Source organism: Carassius gibelio, chromosome B10 (assembly GCF_023724105.1).
Source record: "Carassius gibelio isolate Cgi1373 ecotype wild population from Czech Republic chromosome B10, carGib1.2-hapl.c, whole genome shotgun sequence".
NCBI classification, from domain to species: Eukaryota; Metazoa; Chordata; class Actinopteri; order Cypriniformes; family Cyprinidae; genus Carassius; species Carassius gibelio.
In genome coordinates this window covers 9,208,462-9,228,391 of record NC_068405.1, presented here as the reverse complement: position 1 = coordinate 9,228,391, position 19,930 = coordinate 9,208,462, and the positions used below count along the sequence as shown (strand labels likewise).

The window sequence follows — 19,930 nt, the reverse complement described above, 5'->3', positions numbered from 1 at the left end:
GCTTTATTCCTCTGTTGAGAAGATAAAAAAACTGTTTCCAAGATAACTGCAGATTCAGTTGACTTTTTGTTTCCTCACAAGGTCACAGGAGAATAGGTCACATTTAAGGTCACATGTGAAACCTTGCAGCGGAAAGTTATTTAAATATCCAATTGGAACTTTCTAAATCTAAAGAACCTTTTTCCACTATGAAGAACCTTTTGTGCATTGAAATGTTCCATGGGTGTTCAAGGTTCTTCATGGAATCATTGATTCCAACAAAGAACCTTTAGTTTTGAAAGGTTGACCAATGGTGGGAATTCAAAAGCAGCCTTACTCAAATAAAGACCTTTGTTGGTCTAAACTGAACTAAGTTGTTTTTTCTCACAAATGTAGCTTTTTGAATAATTTGAGTCAAAGACCTTCAATGCTAATTAGGAACCCAAAGGAACCTACAAGATCCACTTGGTGTGTGAGAAGTGAAAGCTTTTCCACTTGGGTAAACCTTGGTCTTTACTGTACTGTGGTCCCTGATTGCAGTCGTAAAGCACAGTTTTCCATCATCTCCACTCATGTTAAGATCAGATATGACAGATGGGGTTTGTGTTACCACTCGAAGCCCATGGAAGGGCCCAAATATGTTCACCTTTTGAGCGATCAAGTCTCTGGAGGACATCTCAAGGATTTGATTCTGGGTCAGGCGTGAATCTTCTCTTAGTTGCTGAGGAGCCAGTTCATCCTGGTCCAGCTGGGCCTTCAGATGTTCCAAGTCAACTTGTACAAGTTCATTTTCAAGCCTGGGCTGCTTGGAACTGGACGGACAGTTCAAGATGTTGTCTTCAACATCTTCGCAGAGAAGGTCATTCCAGCTGGACCACAGCTGCCTCTTGACCCCTGATGCTGGGCTTTGTTTGTCAGTGGTGCTGGAGTTAGTGAAAGCTGAGGATGATGGATCTGATGGCTCTTCTTCTGTCAGCAGAGAGATCCAGGAGTGTTCAGAAGAATGATCCTCTGTTGGCCTCACAGGAGTGCAGTGTGATACTGAGCCTCTCTGGAATGATGATGTCAGGGCCTAGTAGACAGGAAGTGGAATTGACAAATGGTCATTCGAGGGTGTGACACTGAAAATGTGGAGGTCTTGGTGCCCTCTGACTGCTGAAGTTTCACAGATATATGTGTAATGTAATATCACAGTTTAAAAAACAGATGACTTTTGAATGGTCATTTCAGCACTGGTCACAATTATAATATCAAAGACGTGCGAAACCTGCAAATAATTCCCATTTCATCCATAAACTGTTCAATATATACGAATATAAAAATTATTTAATCATATATTTAATAAAAATATGTTATGAAATACTGTTCACAATGCATTTTACTTCAAAATATGGCTTATTTCAGGGTGAAACAGGAAATTAATTTAGAAAATATTTGGGAATGGATTGAAATGGTGAAAGTGGGTGTAACTGTAACGGGACAAAGACAAACCTTTCTTCATTGGAATAACATGCACAGGTGAAAAGTGAAAAGTGAAATAACTTTTGAATTCATTTTTGATTTTATGTTGCATTTTTGCTGAATATATGTTGTGATTTCAAGGCCTGGAATTTTTTTTTTCATAATCACTGCTATCTATGAAAGCATTTTCCTGTGATTAATAATAATAAAAAGTAATTGGAACTTTTTATCTCACAATTGACTTTATTTCAACAATCCTGATTTAATATCTCTCAATTATTTTTTATCAAATATAAGCTCACAATAAGAAAACGTCAGAACGTAATTTGTGAGATATACATTTATAATTGCAGGATATAAACTAGCAATTATAAGAATTCAGAAATGTGAGATAAAAAGTCAAAATTACCTCGATATGATTTTTCCCTCCGAATTAAATTAAAATTGAATTAAAAGTTTATATCTGAGAAAAAAGTCAGAAGTCTAAAATATAAACTCATGCAATTCTGAGATTGTTGCGTTTTTTACTTATTTTCTCAGATGAAAATTTTTATTAATATTTATGATTAATTTCATTCATATTTTATTCATTAATGGGGAAGTTATTTTTTTTATTAATATTCACATAATTGCACGCAAGATATAAACACAGAATTCAGACTTTTCGTGGAATCTTGCAATACCAAATAACAAATTCACAATTGTGAGATAATAATGTCACAATAAGCTTTTTCTATATTTTATTCATGGCTAAAACAAACCAAAAAAAAAAAAAAAGTCATAATTACTAAATGTAAATTTGGAATTGTAAGAAGTTTTTATGAGTTTATATATATATATATATATATATATATATATATATATATATATATATATTTATATATAAAAAGTCAGAAGTATAAGATATAAATATCACAAACTCTGACTTTTCTCTCAGATAGACATTTGCAAAAAAAGGTCAATATTGCGAGATATTAACTAAGACTTCCTGGTTGAATCTCATCATACTGAATTCTTAATTGCTATTTTTTTTATCTGAGAAAAATGTAATAATTACAAGATTAAATTTAGAATTGCAAAACTAAAGTCAGAATTGTGAGATAAAAAACTGGCAACTGTACACTGTAATTGTAAGGAATTCTAATGTACTGTATTGTCTTGATTATTTTCAGGAAAAAATCCTTTACATCTATTATTGTGGCATAGTTTTCAGTCTGTTTAGCCAGATTTCTCAGCTGGGCATTTGTCTCCTTTAGGGCAGATATTTCCTCTTGCTTTCTCCTGAGTGTGGCATGAAGCTGCAGAGAGAGAGAGACAAATGATTATTACTCACTAACACACTTAGTCAAGTATGCAAGCACTGGCATGGAGACATGAGATAATGTGATTCATGATGATCTAGTCAAACATGTGCCCTCAAAACAGAATGAGCTCATTCACAGTCGCAAACCTGAACAAGTGCAGAATCATTATCATGCTTATGCATTTTCATAAGAAACCATTGATGGCATCAGATGACATGCCGCAGAATCTGAATAGATTGCTCAGTTATTTAAATTACAAATATACGGTCGCACTGACAAACTGTGGTCTGAACAACACTTGCTGAGGCAAGATAATAATTTCTGAGTCACTAAGCAATATAACAAACAAAAAGAGAAGTGGTCGACAATTATGTCACATAGGACATTTTTATGTAGAAATCAGCAGCTGCAGTGTGCGAATGTTTTTCCAGTTCTCTAAAATGTTTTTAACTTGTTTAATCCCACAGGTTACATCTGTGAACGAGACCTGGATCTTATGAGTTTGTAGTGAAGTCTCTTTGAAAAAATGGTCTTTGTTACATTAAATGAAAAAAATATTTATTTGCGTATTGTTGAGAAAGTGAGCATGTTCTGATTCTGTAGTTTCCCGCTGGTGACCAATAATAAACCACACTTTAACTTCTTAAAAACTATTTTAGAGAAGCCAAGACGTTTCGTTTTCAGATGTTTCACTGGCCAGTCCAAGGAGTAAAATAAATGCAGTCACTTAACTCAGGATGATTTGGGAATACATGAGATTATACTGAAGTGGGGTATTTTGGCTGATTCTTGGACTAGGGGCAATTTTGACTTCAAAAATGGACACGAGAAACCAAATTTCCCTTGATGTTTTCACTAGAAGAGGTCTTTGTATTCTTAATACATCCTGCAAGTTTTATAACTTAAAATGCCCTCATCATCAATTAAAAAGCATTTATGTAATAACCGTCAGAAAACTGTTGTTTGCATAAACTGCCTCCAGAGCAACACATCAACAGATCTTCTCAGCATAGGCCCTTGAGCATGCTAAATATGAGTGTTGTGTCGTGTCAAAAGCAAATATAAATTACAGTCACTGCTGCTACAGATGCGTGTTTCCTTTGACACAGTCCACACGCTTGAGTCTCTTGTCAGTAGGACAAATAAAGTGAAAGAACATTCGCTTTGATGCACTTGGTTAAAACAGCTCGTTCACGTCTTCATACAGATATCAAAAGGATCCCAGCATGAGCGGATCGTGTCTGAGGATTGATCGGAGTATTTTGTTTTGTAAACGAGGCACTGTGTCATAAAACGTTCACAAAGAAACATTTGTGGAAAGCTGAAGCGGTACTAGACCTGACTGCTGCTGCATCACAAACCGTAAGTAAATGATTTCATAACGCTTTTTTTGGAAATGACGGTTTTATTTTGATCAGGTTGTCAAAACACTCATGCAGTGGTGAGGAGACGTTGAGACTCTTTCCTTTGTGATAAAGTCAGCCAATCATAACAGATGCTGATTACTGAGAAGCCTTAAAGGACCACCCCTTAAAAACAGCCTGTTTCTGAGAGGTTCAGAATGAGGGTTGAAAATAATCATTTTACCACTATTTTGTTTTGTTTTTGTGTGTGTAAAAAAACTTAATTAACATCATAAGTACACCTCAAGTAAAATTTTAAAATGATTTTTTTTTTAAAAGTGTCATGGCCCCTTTAAATCTATGTTCATCTACATCTATCACCTGTCTTGGATTAAAGAGTGGATCAAGGCTTGAACAACTTTCAGTCTCCAAAGGTTGGGTAAACCTGGGAAACTTGGCCCAACAGGTCATCTCAGTCAATGAATTTATGGTTAAAACAGAACTGAACTGCTTCTGGATTAAACCCACCTGTCTATTCAGCTCTGTGTGGTCTTCATATGTCCTTAAATGTGTATCAGTGGACTGACACTCATCTGTGGATTAGATACAAAATTAAAATTACACTGATTTCAGCCCACTGCAATAATATATATACTAAAAAGAATACTGTTTTTCTTTTTATACAAAAATAAATAACAATAATTCACAGGCTATAAATAACAATAATAAAACATATTACAATGCTAACGTCACTCAAACGTAATGATAGTAACAACACAGTTTTCAAATTTTGTATCTTAATCTACATTTTCATTTTCTCAGGTTCAGAAACCACATCTCACCTGAGTCAAAGTCCAGCAGATCTTCAGCAGATGATTGGTTGGCTGATGCTCCTGCTGAGAGAAAGTAATTGTTTAATGTTATTAAATGACCCCCATCCAAATTTCTATGAGTTTTTCATTAATTGTACTGTAGCAGCACTACCGTGAGATAAGGCAGCTGAGGATAGCAGCAGCTCTGCATGCTGGAGTGATGATACTCTGTTGATGTGACCGTTGTCGTCAGGTGCGTCACGTGTGTGGCGACGCGTGCCTCGAGTCCGCGCGCTTCAGAGCGCCACTTCACGCACGGAATCCTCGACGTCAGGATAAAGAATCTGCAGTTTTTGTTTGGAGAACAACTACGCGTTCTTACAGCATTCGTACAATGTCAGAAGAGAATAAAGTTTTAAGATGTACAATTCTTTAAATATTCCTACTGTCTGTAAAATTTTACAGAAAAGTTTTTTAAAAGTGTTTGGCCTTTTAATTCTATTCTATCCTATTCTATTCTATTCTATTAAATAATATTATCTATACAGCCAGAGGCCACTAGTGTGATAAAATAAAAATGAAAATAAGATAGAATTATAATTTGAGAACCCCAGTTATTTCATTACTATACTATTAAAGTATTTATTCAAATGTTAAGTTAGACTTAATTAAGTCTATTAAATGTTACAGGTTGGTGCCGATAGTTTTGGGGTCAGTGCGAATCCCAAATCCAAGACCTTTCCCGAACCATATATCGTTTCATTTGAAAAATCTGCTTAACTTTTTAGTACTTCAAATGCAGTTTTTCCATCTACTTTTATTTAATTTGATAATTTTCTTTTCATACGCTTTATTTCAATTTTTGAAGCATTTTTAGTAGATTTAATTAACAATAACAGCACTGAAAGATGCTTAACTCTATTCTATTCTATTCTATTCTAGTGTTGAATGAACAAAGCAGTGTCCACTGAGGAATGTGTGAAGATCTTTCCCTGCTGGAAAGAACAATGTTGTTGATGGGTTTGTCAGGAAGTACACTAATGTACTTATTGATTATTCAGTTTTATAGGCTTTTAGAGCAGACATTCTTAGGAGCCATAAAGCATGTTACTCGATTTCATCTTTAAAAGACTATCCGACTACCATTATTACAATAATACGTAATGCTTTGCTCTTTTTTTGTTCTGAATAATATGCAGAAGATTGCATCCTCAAAGTCCACTATGTCAGACACGTTTCCCCAAGTTAACTTTTGTCTATAATAATTACATGTCAGTCTTGAGACGTCAATCTTAAACCAGTTACAAAGTTTAAAATTTACAAGACCATAATTTGTAATTGCATACACTTCTATCAATAACAAAAATTATAACCACAACATTGTTTCTCCGCATTCCTATCGGCATACAGTAAAAAAAACAGCACCACCACCACCCTGTCAGTCTATTATGATAATGGCTTTAAAGAATACCACAAACTTGTTGTTTGTCTTAAAATATTTTTATTCTGGTTTGGCAATATAATTTATATTCTCACCCCTCAGTGAGGTTCGTCATCATTGCAGTAATTCATAATTGAAAACAAACAGGCACTTCCTCAGAGCATGTTTTCTGACTTGATCAGTTCTGTGATGATTTGAATGGTTTTCTCATCTGAAAAGGATAAAAAGAAAAGCCATCACATGTGTGTTCTCAACAGAAAGCCTGCACCCTTGTTCTATAAATATATCCAATAAAATACAATATTCAATAACAAGTTACCTTCCAAATTCATTTTGGGGTTGGCCAGTTTCCTCTCCAGGAGGGAGTCGATCAGTTTGCGAAGGTGTTTGAAGATCACGCCAATTCTGACCGGAGCCTGATGGGAAATGAAACAGTGTTAACTGTTATTATTAGAGTTATCTAACACTTTGACAACCATTTTATGATGCATCAGTGCTCTCACCAATGAAGCGATCAATGCAAATCAGACAACCAGCCATGCATGGACAATCAATGAGAAACAAGACACGCATACAAAAACTTTCCCTCACCTGGAAACAGATCCATCCATCCAGAGAGATGAGTCTCTCCCTGTGCTGCACGTCAATATCACCTCCAAACAGCAGCATTGATAAAGGAGAGATCAACGTAGTGTCTCTTAGAAACACCTTAGTGTACTTCACCTGCAGGCAGGACGAGGAAACAGTGGTTGTATGAATGATCAGGGTAATAAGAGACTTCACGAAAGGTCATCGTAATGTATTAAAGCGAGTCCAACACACCTTTTCCTGGAAGAGCAGCCAACCGTGAGTCTGTAGGAAGCGGTTGACTGAGGAGGGGTGAACGTGGGCCTTTCCTTGAGCCGTCTCAGCCACACACACCACCCGCTCCTGAACGTCCAGAGAGGGGCTGCAGAGGATCCGGCCCACGCTGTCATACAGACCCGCGGTCAACACCGCTTTGAGGACAGAGACGTCCTGCTGCGAGAGCGAGCCGATGGCTTTGTGTTCAGCGCCGGGCCGAGAGCGAGGGGTTCGGCTGGGCTTGGAGGAAACGAAACCGGCCTGCTCCACCATCCTGATGAGCTCCTGCTTCACATCCTGAGAAAGTTCAAGAGTAAAAGGTTAGGGGTCGGTTTAATGTATTGCCCTAAATATTCAAAAATACATAAAAATTCCTACATTCACTTGAACACACCTCGGTTTGTGAATGAATTCAATACATTTTCATATTGTTTTGTGACAGAGATGAAACAAAAAATGACAAGGTGTACCTATTTATCAGTCTGGAGATTATAAAAAAGTTCCATTTGGGGTTTAATATTTTAGTATTTGAAAACCATTTTCTGAATCAGTGTGGTGTTCCCAAAATACAGGAAAACATTTTTTGATAGAAAACCACAAACTTGAAAATAACACATATTTTAGATATAATTAAAAATGTATATATATATATATATTAGGGGTGTAACGATACGCGTATTCGTATTGAACCGTTCGGTACGACGCTTTCGGTTCGGTACGCGGTACGCATTATGTATACCGAACGGTTCGTTGGAGTAATTAATTATATTTGAAAAAAAAAAAAAAGAGAGAGAAAGAAATATAATGATATGCGTTCAACAAGGTAGCCCAATAACCCAAACAACGTAACAGGCAACGCCCCTGACACTCCCGAAGAAGAAAAAAACACCAACTTATATGTTTATGTTAGGCTACTCAGCAGGCGCTCGCTCACTCAGTACGCGCTGAAGGCTCGTTGCAAAATAGCCAATGCGTTTAACAGACTAGAAATGAGAAGATCCTCCAATAACCAACAGGTCTGGTGTTTGGGTGCACTTTGGATTCCCTTTAAGCTATAATGGTGATGGCAAGAGAGTGGTGGATAAATAAACAACGGTATGTCGCATCTGCAACATGACAGGGTACACCAGCGGGATTACAAAAAAAAAAAAAAAAAAAAAACCAGCGGGAATATCTGGGAAATATGCGTCAGTACTATCTGGGAAAAGACGAAAAAAAGGAGAAACATGCACGCAGCAAACTATCCCTGCAGCATTTAGACACTATAGCTTACAGGGAATCCAACCCAAACACCAGACCTGTTGGTTATTTTAGGATCTTATATTTCTGGTCTGTTAAAGGCATTCGACATTTTGCAACGAGCCTTCAGCGCGTGCTGAGTGAGCGAGCGCCTTAGGGGCCGTTCACATATCGTGCCTAAAAACGCATGGAAAACGCTAAGCGCGTCTTTCTCCTGAGGCGTCTGTCTTTGCTAAGCAACAATGACGTGCTCTCTCCATGAGACGCGGAAATTTCAGCGAAGGATAAATGGATTTGCAGCTCTAAAAATCGCTTGCAGTAGCTCTGCTACTGAATTTATTTCAAAATTGCAATCCATATACAACTATGATCAGCTGTTCCTTCATCTTGGCTGAGCTCTCAACGTTGTTACGGGAAAGGATGAAGCTGATTGGTTGGTTCTTGTCACATGACCCGCGGTGCGCTTGCGGCATTCTGAAAAGTTGAGATGTTTTTACATTTTGCTGTATCTAAAACGTATCGAACCGAACCGAACCGTGACATCAGTGTATCGTATCGAACCGAACCGTGAATTTTGTGAACCGTTACACCCCTAATATATATATATATATATATATATATATATATATATATATATAGACCAAAGGTTTGGACACACCTTCTCATTCAATGAGTTTTCTTTATTTTCATGACTATGAAAATTGTAGAAACACACTGAAGGCATCAAGGGCTATTTGACCAAGAAGGAGAGTGATGGGGTGCTGCACCAGATGACCTGGCCTCCACCGTCACCGGACCTGAACCCAATCCAGATGGTTTAGGGGTGAGCTGGACCGCAGACAGAAGGCAAAGGGGCCAACAAGTGCTGAGCATCTCTCGGGGAACTCCTTCAAGACTGTTGGAAGACCATTTCAGGTGACTACCTCTTGAAGCTCATCAAGAGAAAGCCAAGAGTGTGCAAAGCAGTAATCAAAGCAAAAGGTGGCTTCTTTGAAGAACCCACAATATGACAGATTTTCAGTTTTTCACACTTTTTTGTTATGTATATAATTCCATATATAATTCCACATGAGTTAATTCATAGTTTTGATGCCTTCAGTGTGACTCTACAATTTTCATAGTCATGAAAATAAAGAAAACTCTTTGAATGAGTATTTGTAGTTTTAGGTAACTGTAATAAAGCTGAAATAAAAGAAAATATAAATAATAGATGAATATTAGAAATGTAAATGTACACTAGAAATAAGTTTAAATACTAACTTACTGAGTACTAACACACTAAAACTGAAAGTAAAATGAAGCAAAATAAATTCAAGCTACACAGAAACAAACTAATTAATTTGACATTAAGTTTAAATAATCTTTTTCTGTTGGTATAAAATTATATAAATAGTTTTCAAAAATGTATAAAAACAACAAAGAATACAACTTTGTAATATTTTATATTTAAAACAGTAAGATTCATAATGCTACTTAAAATACTTTTTACTTTTAAAACTGTTTGAAAATGTATATTTATGAGATAACCTTTTCATATATATATATATATATATATATATATTATATATGTTATTCCTTGCATTTGATGGATAAATGCTGTTATTGTTAACTAAAAAAAAATTGTTCTATGTAATTGAAAAAAAATATATATATATATAATATAAGTTAAAGATTAGACGTAGTAAGTATACTGAAACATTCTGGATGGTTACCCCACATGACATTTTAGAGACATTAATCTAAGATTGTTGTTAGTATAAGTATAAATGTTTTAAAAAATGTATGAAACCAACAAGAACAAAAAAAAAAAAAAAACATGGTACTTGATTTTTTAACCAATACATACACATATATATATAGAGAGAGAGATCTTTCAATAATTTTTTTTTTTTCTAGTTCTAGCAGATCAGCCGTGCATCCGTCAGATCATGATGACTGTGCTAATGTGTCAGGAGCTGTACGAGGACGTCACCTCTATGGTCATGAGAGCGGTGCGGCTCAGGAAGTGTTTCCGGCAGAAAGCCGTCTCAGCACGTGTTCCCTCGCTTCGAGACCTCTTCCACCTGTGAGCATTACCATGATTACACTTCCTTTCTACACATACAGCCATGCAGTGCTGTTCTGCTGAACGTGTGTGATTACCCGAGGTAAGCACTGTAGATGGTCACGTGATCTGAGCTGGCGACTGCTAGAGCAGATTTAGCCAGATTGGCCTCCTCCTTCCTGTTCATAGGAGTCACAAAGGGGGACTTCTCAGACATGGCCGCTGCGATGGTGGCCTGAATGGTAACAACAAACAAAAGACGCTGTTCAGTACGTCCTCCAACAATATTCCACAGAAGAAAGAAAGTCTAACACGCTTGGAACAACATGAGGGTAAGAAACGCTCACAATGGGTTCAAGGCAGCTAAAGATGGCACCAAAGATGAGCATTTTGCCGATCTTGACGTTGACAGGAAGGGCGGCCAAGTGATGTCCGAGTGGTGTGAGGGCGTAGCTATCTTGCTGACAGGCGCCGATCTTCCTCAGCAGACTGACAGCGTTACACACGGCCTGCTGCTGAGGCGCATCGAGAGCTCGACACAGGAAATCCTCTGGAGAACCATATTCACACTTCTGTTCACACACACAGAGAGGTGACACAAGTCGGCGTGTGACTAACGGCAAAGATGATTCACGTGCACTAACCTTAGAAGTCTGAGGTCAGACTTTTTTTTAATTGACTGCGAATGCTTTAGTAATGTTAGACAACATTTCTATTTCAAGTAGATGCTGTTCTTTTGAACTTTCTATTCATCCCCCAAAAAATCATTTTGATCAGGTTTTTCAGAGAAATATGCAGCAGCACAAGTGTTTTCAACACTGATAATAATCAGACGTGTTTCTTGAGCAGGAAATCAGCATGTGTGACCATAATGACACTGAAAATTCACAGGAATAAATTACATTTTAAAATAGAGTCAAATTGAAAACGGTTATTTTTAATTGTGATGATATTACGTTTTTTTTACTGTTTTTGATCAAATTAATACAACCCTGGAGAGGCAGCTCTCAAAAACATTGAAATATCTGATCGACCAAAAGACAAAGTTGCTACTTAACATAATATGAAGGCAAAGCTCCTCCAAAGGCACTCGGAGAATCTCAGGAATGGAGTAGTCAATGAAGCTCTCAAATCTGTGGTGGAAAACAGACATGTGTGGTATGACAGTTTATACATTATACATATACAAAACATAAATCAGATTTGATTATATTCATTTTGGGTCTTGTTTTGGCATTTGTCTGGGTTAAATAATATTAAAAGATACAACTTTTAATTTAAATAATGTACGAGGAAAGATTCAAATGAACAAACTCTTATTATTGAATGCTTTAGAAGCATCACTGTTTGCTCATGGTAACGAACGAATTTTAATAAATGAAATTTACTCATATTAATAATCTCCCTAAAGTTTCTTTGGCTGGATGTCACCAAATGAAATTAAACGTTGGTACTCTATGGGCCACAATCTGTAAAGCACCTCAGTGGCGTTGTACCTGAATTTGGGGTAAAGGCGGAAACAGAAGCCCCCTCGGACACGTCCTGCCCTCCCCTGCCTCTGCAGAGCGCTGGCTTTACTCACAAACGTCTCCACCAGAGAGCTCATCTGACTGCTTTCATGATACCTGAAACCAGAAACAGAAGATCAGCGCTAACATTCAAACCCATCAGATCATAGACAGATTAGATTTCTGACATGATCCGGCCCGGCTCACCGATTCTCTTTAGTCTTTCCTGTGTCGATGACGAAGACCACATCAGGAATGGTGACACCAGTCTCAGCGATGTTAGTGGACAGAACGATCTTCAAGAGAATATGAGATTAGTATTAGTATGTATATTTATATATATATTACATACTGCAGAAATAGGAGGAGTAGTATGAAGTTTGCTATTCTGAATGGAGCCCTGCTAACACGTGAATGTACTGCAGTACCTTTCTGACTCCAGGAGGGGGCACTGTGAATGCAGAAGACTGGTCCTGAGACGACAGTGTGGAGTGGAGGGCAACCAGCTTGAATCTAGATGCAAACAGTGTTCAATAATAATTAAAAAAACAATTACTGGTGGAAAAAGCTTTATGCCATATTCAATTTGACAAAAATAATAAAATATGAATTTGTAATGTTTTGCCAAAAAAAAAAAACACCCCAGTTTGATTGGCCTGTATTTCTGTCCCTTAGACCTTCTTCTCTTCTCTGACTACTATCTAAAGTATCTAAAGTGAATATATAAGACAATGTTCTCGCTCTCAGGGTCATGCAAAATGTAGATTGTTTCTTCATCAGAACAGATTTGGAGAAATGTAGCGTTACATCACTTGTTCACCAGTGGATGCTCTGCAGTGAATGGGTGCCGTCAGAATGAGAGTCCAAACAGCTGATGAAAACATCACAATAATCCACACCACTCCAGTCCATCAGTTACTTTTGTAAGCAAAAAGCTGTGTTTGTATGAAGGCGTTTTAACTTTAAACAATCACTTTTGACCAAAATACCAGACCATAATCCAAAATAATACTTCCTCCAGTGAAAATGTCCATCCCCTGTACTGCCCAATTTGTGATATATGTGCTTGATTTACGGTATTTCCCTTCTGAATGAGACGAGATGACTTTTTCACCGGAGAAAGCAACATTATGCGATGGTCTGAAATTAAAAATGTATTAATGCAGTGTTTCCCACAAACTTTCACTCTATCTGTATATTTGTGGCATGTTCATGCTCATGTTAATTCAACAAAGTCAAAGCCTTTTGGAAAATCTATTTGTGGCAGCAAACCACAAATACATAAATGTAGAAGGAACCCTGTGAAGAATTTGTTTCTTAAAAACAAGCATGTTTTCAGTTCACAAGATGTTAACTGATGGACTGGAGTGCTGTGGATTACTTGTGGATTATTGTGATGTTTTTTATCAGCTGTTTGGACTCTCATTCTGACGGCACCCATTCACTGCAGAGGATACATTGGTGAGTAAAATTAAATGCTAAATTTCTCCAAATATGTTATGAAGAAGAAACTAACAACTCATCTACAGTATATTTTAAATGGCATGAGAGTAAGTTGAACTATTTCTTTCTTTTCTTTTACCTGTCCTTGGTGCTGAACCTCTTGTCGGTGGTGAGCAGATCATACAGCTGTTGAATATGAGCCAGGCCTGGGAGGAAGATCAGAACCGCACCGTCCACATCTCGAAACTGAGGCGATGTGTCTGAGAAGAAGAACCAGAGATACTTCATTTACTCATTTAAACCATTAACAAGTACACTGCTAATAATACAGTTTGGGTTCTAGTGAGGTACATATAATGCTTATAATGCTCTATATGTATGTGTGTTATATTACCCAGGTATTCAAGTAGGTCTAATATTAGATCCATATTGATCTTATTGGGGTTCATATACTGCAGGACGTGTCTCGTCCGCTTGCTGAAGTGATCCAGCTCAGGGCTCAGATCCCAGCCTGGGCCAGAGTCCCTCACGATCAGCTCCTGAACACAGAACAACACAAACATTTACCACAGAATAACCGTACGCATGCTAAACAGATAAGGTATTGATGTCCTTACCTGGTGTTGAAGAGTCTTTCCTCCTTTCTGTGTGATGTTGAGGCTGACTTCCTCTTCCTCCTCCACAAACTTCTGACTGTACTCCGAGTCCTGCTCCAGAATGTAACCCGTCTCCTCCACGATATCCTCCAGATGAAACACCTGCCACCACAGCGTGTCATTATTACTGCTTACTGACCAATTATAACACAAAATATGATGCATATATGAAAAATCATCTAAATACTAATGTTAGAGTATGTAGGCATATGTCTAGGTGTAATCTTGCCTCCACAGGGAAGGCTCTGCCAGGTATGGTGACCACAGGACAGCGGTTGAAGTAGTTGGCAAACTTTTGACAGTCGACCGTAGCGCTCATCAAGATCAACCGCAGATCCGAGCGCTTATGGACCACTTCTTTTAGTATGGTGAGGAGGAAGTCTGACTGGACGCTCCGCTCATGAACCTACGATATTGAGATGATTTTGGGGTTAAACGGTGCAGCATGAAGTGTGCCCTGTAGGTATAGTGAGAGAGTTATGTGCGCTTCACCTCGTCCACGATGATGTGTGTGAGGGAGCTGAGGAGCCGGTCCTGCTGTAGTTTGCGCAGCAGGACTCCTGTGGTGCAGTACAGCAGTCGTGTGGCGTCCCCGGAGCGGTTCTCCATTCGGATTTGGTATCCACACAGTGAGCTCTGGAATACAAACATTCAAGGATATATTACTATGGTGTCTCTGTCTTGAACTGCAATTATGACACTTCATTTCTTTAATCTCCCTGCGATCTAACCTTGGCTCCCGGTCCGTCCTCGCTCCCCAGCTCCTGTGACACCCTGCTGGCCAGACTCATGGCTGAAATCCTCCTGGGCTGCGTCACCACCACATTACAAGGCTGCGCGGCCTCCCCGTTAGCCAGGAGCTCCTCCAGGATGAACTGAGGAATCTGTGTGCTCTTCCCGCTTCCTGTCTCCCCAGCGATCACCAGCACACGGTGGCGCCGCAGAGCCTCGAGCAGCTGCTGACGGTGCTGGAAGACGGGCAGCTGCTCCCTCTCAGACAGCAGCCTGCGAGCCAGAGCCGAGCTCCGCAGTCTGAGAAACAGCCTCCGGGACGCCTCCTCCGCCTCCAGGCCTCCTCCGCGCTGGGGCTCGTGGTCCTCCTGCGTGTCCAGGTTCTCCCAGGAGTCCTCTGCTTCGGCGTCCTGAAGACGTTCCTGCGGCTCGGCCTCCGGTTGAAGGGTGTGTTGCTGTTTGAGGCGGGCGAGCAGACGTGCGATGAACTGGTCGCGTGGTTTGTTGATGGCGGAGCGGGTTTGCTCTTCTTCTTTTTGTTCGCTGTCTCGCCACTCAAGCCACACGTCACGGTAGGTGGGCGGCAGAAGCTGATGCACCGACTAATGTAGATCAAAGGAGGGATAAAATGAATGAAATACATGAACTGTATGTTTAATATGTGAATGTGGTGTTTTGGAATCACCTGTCCTTTGACTAGGTTATAGAGAGCAAGCGTGGCTCCTAAGTGCTGGGCCTGCATGCCGTCCTCAGTCAGGATAGTGGGACAAACCTCCAAAACATCATTAGGCCTCTGGATACGAACTCTGACAGCAATGACACATAACCAGACACTCAAATCTGCATTCAATATACAATTAGAAGAAGTCAGATGCAATGTTTATGCATCATACTTGCATTTCCAGTATCTGCCGACTGCAACTTTCTGAAAGGATGGTGGAGGGCTCTTCGGGAGGTTCTTTCTGCACCAATCAATCAGAAACTGCTTTGGTGACTTGCCAGTCCAGCTCCTTGATGTGTAGTCAAAGTTACGAATGTCTTTGGGCTCTTTCTTCTTTTTCTCAGCTTGAGTATCAACAATGACAAATCAGATTAACATGGTTAACAATAACTGTCAAGACATAGAGAAAAACCATGAATGCAATGAACTACCTAGGCACAATAACAGCATAAAATACATTATAAAATAAAACAGACATACAACAAATACACAACCATGTAAAATATGATATGAAATAATGATTAAATTTAATGATAAAAAATTCAATGTCATTAAAAAAAACATACAAAGCATAAAATAACCAAAATAAAAAGGGGAAAAAAATAAAATTGTGTTGCAAAAACATTGCATAACACAAAATCAAATGTAAAATATCACAATATAACAAGATAAACATAGTATAACATATCACAAAATAAAACAACAACAAAAAAATACAATGAAATAACAACAATATAAAGTAACAAAATAAAATAGAAAGAAAACCCAACACATACAATAAAGTAAAATAACAAAATAGAACTTATACAAAATAAAATAAATAAATAAAAAACACAAAACAAATTTTTAAAAAGTTTTGTTAAATACAAATATAAAAAAAACTAAACATAACAGCATAAAATGTAAATAACATAAAAATGGTAAACATTAAAATAATAACAACAAACACATTAAAAAAAAGAAAAGAAAAATAACTAAAATAAAATAAACAAATCATGCAAAATAACAATAACACAAACAACATTAAAATACAAGAATAAAATAAGAACAATACAATAAAGCATGAAATAACAACATAAAGAAACAAAGCAACACAAATATCATAAAATAATAATCAACATCATTAAAGAATAAACAAAATTAAATTAAACAAATATAAACAAAAAAAAAAGGATACATTGTAATCACACAATGATACAAAAATAATCGTACCTTTTTCTGCTGGTGGTGGGTCTGCTTGCTCGAAAAGGCTGAAGTTGAGGTCCTCCTTGCCATCAGTGAGTGTAACCGGCTTCTTTTCCTCTTTAGGAGTGTCTTTAACTTTGATAGCCGAGTTAAACATCGGATGACTCTCCAAAGGCTTCATTTCTGTAATGTAAACAAACACTGTTGAGAAACAAATTCATGGCAACACTTTCTCAAGTGCTACAATGAACAGATACCCTGAAAGGTAGAAGACCCTGCAGAGACCTTGCTGAATGACTCTGATGCGATCCTGCGCTGTCCTCTGCCCTGCCTTGTCTTTCTTGGCTTTAGATTCAGCAGCCATCTCCATCGCATCATACAGCTGAGCGCTGAGCCGCAGGTATCTGTCATTCTGCAGGAAGAGTGTGTGTGACAACTTACTGGAAGCTCCAGATATAACAGTGACGTAATGTGGAGACCAGACTGAGTGAAACTCACAGGATCAAACTCCTCCTCCAGCTCTGGGTTAGACACACGCGAGTCCTTGTTTTCATCTTCTTCACTGCTCTGATCTTCAGACTGTTCAGCGTAGCGCAGTATCCACTCCTTCATACTGTCACCGTTGTCTTTTACAGAACTCTGTCATCAAATAAAAGGTTTTTCAACTTTTTTAAATCTCAAAACATTGAATAAATAGTTCACTCTAAAATGTAAATTTGCTGAAAACTTACACAGTCTTCAGATTTGAAGACTTGTTCACCAGTGGATGCTCTGCAGTGAATGGGTGCCGTCAGAATGAGAGTCCTAACAGCTGATAAAACCATCACAATAATCCACATCACTCCAGTCCATCAGTTAATGTCGTGTGAAATGAAGAGCTGTGTTTTAAGAAACTTCAAACCATTTCTTCCACATAAAAAATGAATTGGCTAGCCATAATATTCCTGTCTCTCATCTGAACCATGAGAGAAATACGCACAGAACAAGCACAAGTGAAAACAGTCCAAAGTTCTTAAATACTGTATGTTGGTGGATTTTGATGCATGAGGACAACAGAGGATGGAGGAAGTGTTATTATTATAGATTAAGGATGCATATTTTAGCCAGAAGTTAAAACATCTTAATGATCATTTTGTTTCTTAAACGCATGCATCTTTTTACTTCACAAGACATTAATTGATGGCCTGGAGTGGATTATTTGTGGATAATTGTAATGTTTTTATCAGCTGTTTGGACTCTCATTCTGATGGCACCCATTCACTGCAGAGCATCCATTGATGAGAAAATGATGTAACGCTAAATTTTTCCAAATCTGTTGAAACAAGAAACAAACTCATCTACATCTGGGACGGCCTAAGGATGGGTAAATTGTCAGGAAATGTTTATTTTTGGGTGTTCTATTCCTTTCAGGGAAATGTGATTCTCATGACACTTTAACACACATTGGCCTCTGGTTCGTCCTCCTCTTCATACGTTTCTTTCTTAGTCACAGTTTGTTTCTCGTCCTCTTTAGGAGCCTGGAACTTGGGTCGACTCTTCTGTTCCTCCTCCTGCATCTTTTGGCTGAATCCCTCTGGTAGCTCATCTTTGATAACAGAAAAGCAAAACTCAAAACAAGGGTTTATGTTTTAAGAGCAAGACATAAGTTTGTTACTACAATCTGAACCTTTTACCGTCTCTGAGATTCAGACAGAGCCAGTCGAGCGCTGAGGTCAGGTCTCCTCCGTACAGCACACTGCTCTTCATGGCCTGCTCGATGTGCTCAGCCTTAAACCGGAACATCTGCAGAGCTGTGTACAGATCCTGACAAACAATACGGATATACATATTATATATATATTTATTTATTTATTTTGCAATTCAAGGTGAAACAGAAAATAATTACCAGCAACTTCTTGGAGGTGAGTCTCCCAGATATTGGTCCTTCATCAGCATGTTCTTGTCTGTATTCATTAATTAACTTAATGACCTTCTTCTCCAGTTCTGGTTGGATAACAACCTTAAAACATGCAACAAAAAAAAAAAGAAAAAAGAAAAGAAAAAAGAAACAATTGTAAGACAAGGCACGGATGCATATTGTCAAAAAAAAGATGATGTTGCTCACACAAACATTAAAAATTTGGGGTTGGTAAGATTTTTTTTATTTATTTTTTTAAAGTTTTTAATGACTCAAATTGAATCAAGTAAACTCACGTATGACCTCTTTGTTTTGAGACTTACCTTCAGTATTGATTTATCAGACACACTGGTGTCAGTCTGTTCATTGGTGATAAGACTATATGTCTTGGGAGCTAGAAGAAATTAAATAAATCAAATATTAAAGGCATTTGCAGACAGACTGTCAAGACATTTAACATGTTATGAAACAATGCAAAAATTCTGCATAATAACCTACTGATTATTACTTTACACAGTACATCTGAATTCAAATAAGTGGAAATTTAATTACAATTTTGAATTATATTGTCTCGTTCAATCAATCAAGATTTTTTAAATGAATTCTGACCTCTGAGTTTGTTTTCCTTCGAGGCTGATTGGTCATTATTTGATTTCTGTAGCTGTTTTCTGCCGGTGGATTCAGCTGCTGCACTGGTTGAGCTCACACTCACACTCACACTCACTGCAGCTGACTTCTTCTTCTTCCCGCCCATTGCAAAGAAAAGTGTGTGTTACTGAACAATACACAAAATGATCCACATTTATATGAACAAAACACGTATAGCTAGAAATCGGTAAAGAAGCCGCTGCTGTCAGACAACGATGCCAACTCTATCGCAGTGTGTATGAAGCCTGAAACTATTGAAGCGTTTAATTTTCAAAATAAAAGTTCAACATAAACTTCAGAAAACCTGGGATTTTTGGAACTTTGTACACAAGCAGTGTTTCGTACAGTGTTGTGTTTATGTAAATAAAAAAAAACGTGTTTATTAATATATAACAATTTTGTCCGTCCGTTTAATATTTATTTTGGAAATGACATTATTTTGTTAAGGCGATTTCTTTAACCAAAATTTATGCAAAAATATATGTTTTTTTATTATTACAAACTAGTGAACCTATCCGTTCGTCTCGCATAAAACATCTAATAAATAATAATAAACCAGAAAGTTTATCTCTTTCTTTCTTTTCTTTTTACTAAAAATACATTATTATGCAAAAAAAACTGTGGGTTTATTTATCAAAACCTGTCACTTGAGAAGACTTAAAATAAAACGAATT

The 19,930-nt window shown here is 37.8% G+C and overlaps 2 protein-coding genes across 4 annotated transcripts; both read right to left on the bottom strand.

Annotated features, from left to right (window-relative positions):
- Positions 1-109: 109 nt before the first annotated feature.
- On the bottom strand, positions 110-6,020 carry LOC127966088 (multicilin). The gene is made up of 5 exons (XM_052566937.1): positions 6,011-6,020; positions 4,930-4,980; positions 4,616-4,680; positions 2,628-2,738; positions 110-1,051 (listed from the first exon to the last, which is right to left on the bottom strand). The coding sequence occupies exons 1-5, from the start codon at positions 6,018-6,020 to the stop codon at positions 410-412; spliced, it is 879 nt and encodes a 292-aa protein (XP_052422897.1). The 3' UTR covers positions 110-409.
- A 344-nt stretch (positions 6,021-6,364) lies between these two features.
- On the bottom strand, positions 6,365-19,848 carry dhx29 (DEAH (Asp-Glu-Ala-His) box polypeptide 29). Of its 3 annotated transcripts, XM_052567827.1 has the most exons (27): positions 19,218-19,848; positions 18,932-19,002; positions 18,597-18,710; positions 18,385-18,514; positions 18,154-18,296; positions 17,210-17,350; positions 16,997-17,123; positions 16,739-16,894; positions 15,699-15,870; positions 15,491-15,611; positions 14,805-15,407; positions 14,566-14,709; positions 14,303-14,479; positions 14,035-14,175; positions 13,812-13,956; positions 13,557-13,677; positions 12,403-12,487; positions 12,182-12,270; positions 11,963-12,091; positions 11,525-11,599; positions 10,814-11,039; positions 10,565-10,701; positions 10,395-10,485; positions 7,163-7,480; positions 6,932-7,063; positions 6,660-6,756; positions 6,365-6,551 (listed from the first exon to the last, which is right to left on the bottom strand). In XM_052567827.1, the coding sequence occupies exons 1-27, from the start codon at positions 19,360-19,362 to the stop codon at positions 6,496-6,498; spliced, it is 4,086 nt and encodes a 1,361-aa protein (XP_052423787.1). In that variant the 5' UTR covers positions 19,363-19,848; the 3' UTR covers positions 6,365-6,495. The 3 variants fall into 3 exon arrangements, with proteins under 3 accessions (XP_052423787.1, XP_052423789.1, XP_052423788.1); XM_052567829.1 differs by lacking the exons at positions 18,385-18,514; positions 18,597-18,710; positions 18,932-19,002; positions 19,218-19,848 and having other exon boundaries at positions 16,969-17,123; XM_052567828.1 differs by lacking the exons at positions 18,154-18,296; positions 18,385-18,514; positions 18,597-18,710; positions 18,932-19,002; positions 19,218-19,848 and adding an exon at positions 17,443-18,098 and having other exon boundaries at positions 16,969-17,123.
- Between the last annotated feature and the right edge of the window lie 82 nt (positions 19,849-19,930).

Bases quoted from the DNA above. Each gene is read 5' to 3' on its own strand.
- LOC127966088 (XM_052566937.1), bottom strand. The intron at 2,739-4,615 runs GTGGGTTTAATC...CTCTCTCTGCAG, and splicing joins ACACAGAGCTGAATAGACAG to CTTCATGCCACACTCAGGAG. The intron at 1,052-2,627 runs GTAAAGGATTTT...CCTGTCTACTAG, and splicing joins ACTATGCCACAATAATAGAT to GCCCTGACATCATCATTCCA.
- dhx29 (XM_052567827.1), bottom strand. From the start codon at position 19,362: ATGGGCGGGAAGAAGAAGAAGTCAGCTGCAGTGAGTGTGAGTGTGAGT. The intron at 16,895-16,996 runs GTCTCTGCAGGG...TTTACATTACAG, and splicing joins CATCAGAGTCATTCAGCAAG to AAATGAAGCCTTTGGAGAGT. The intron at 15,871-16,738 runs GTACGATTATTT...TTGATACTCAAG, and splicing joins CCCACCACCAGCAGAAAAAG to CTGAGAAAAAGAAGAAAGAG.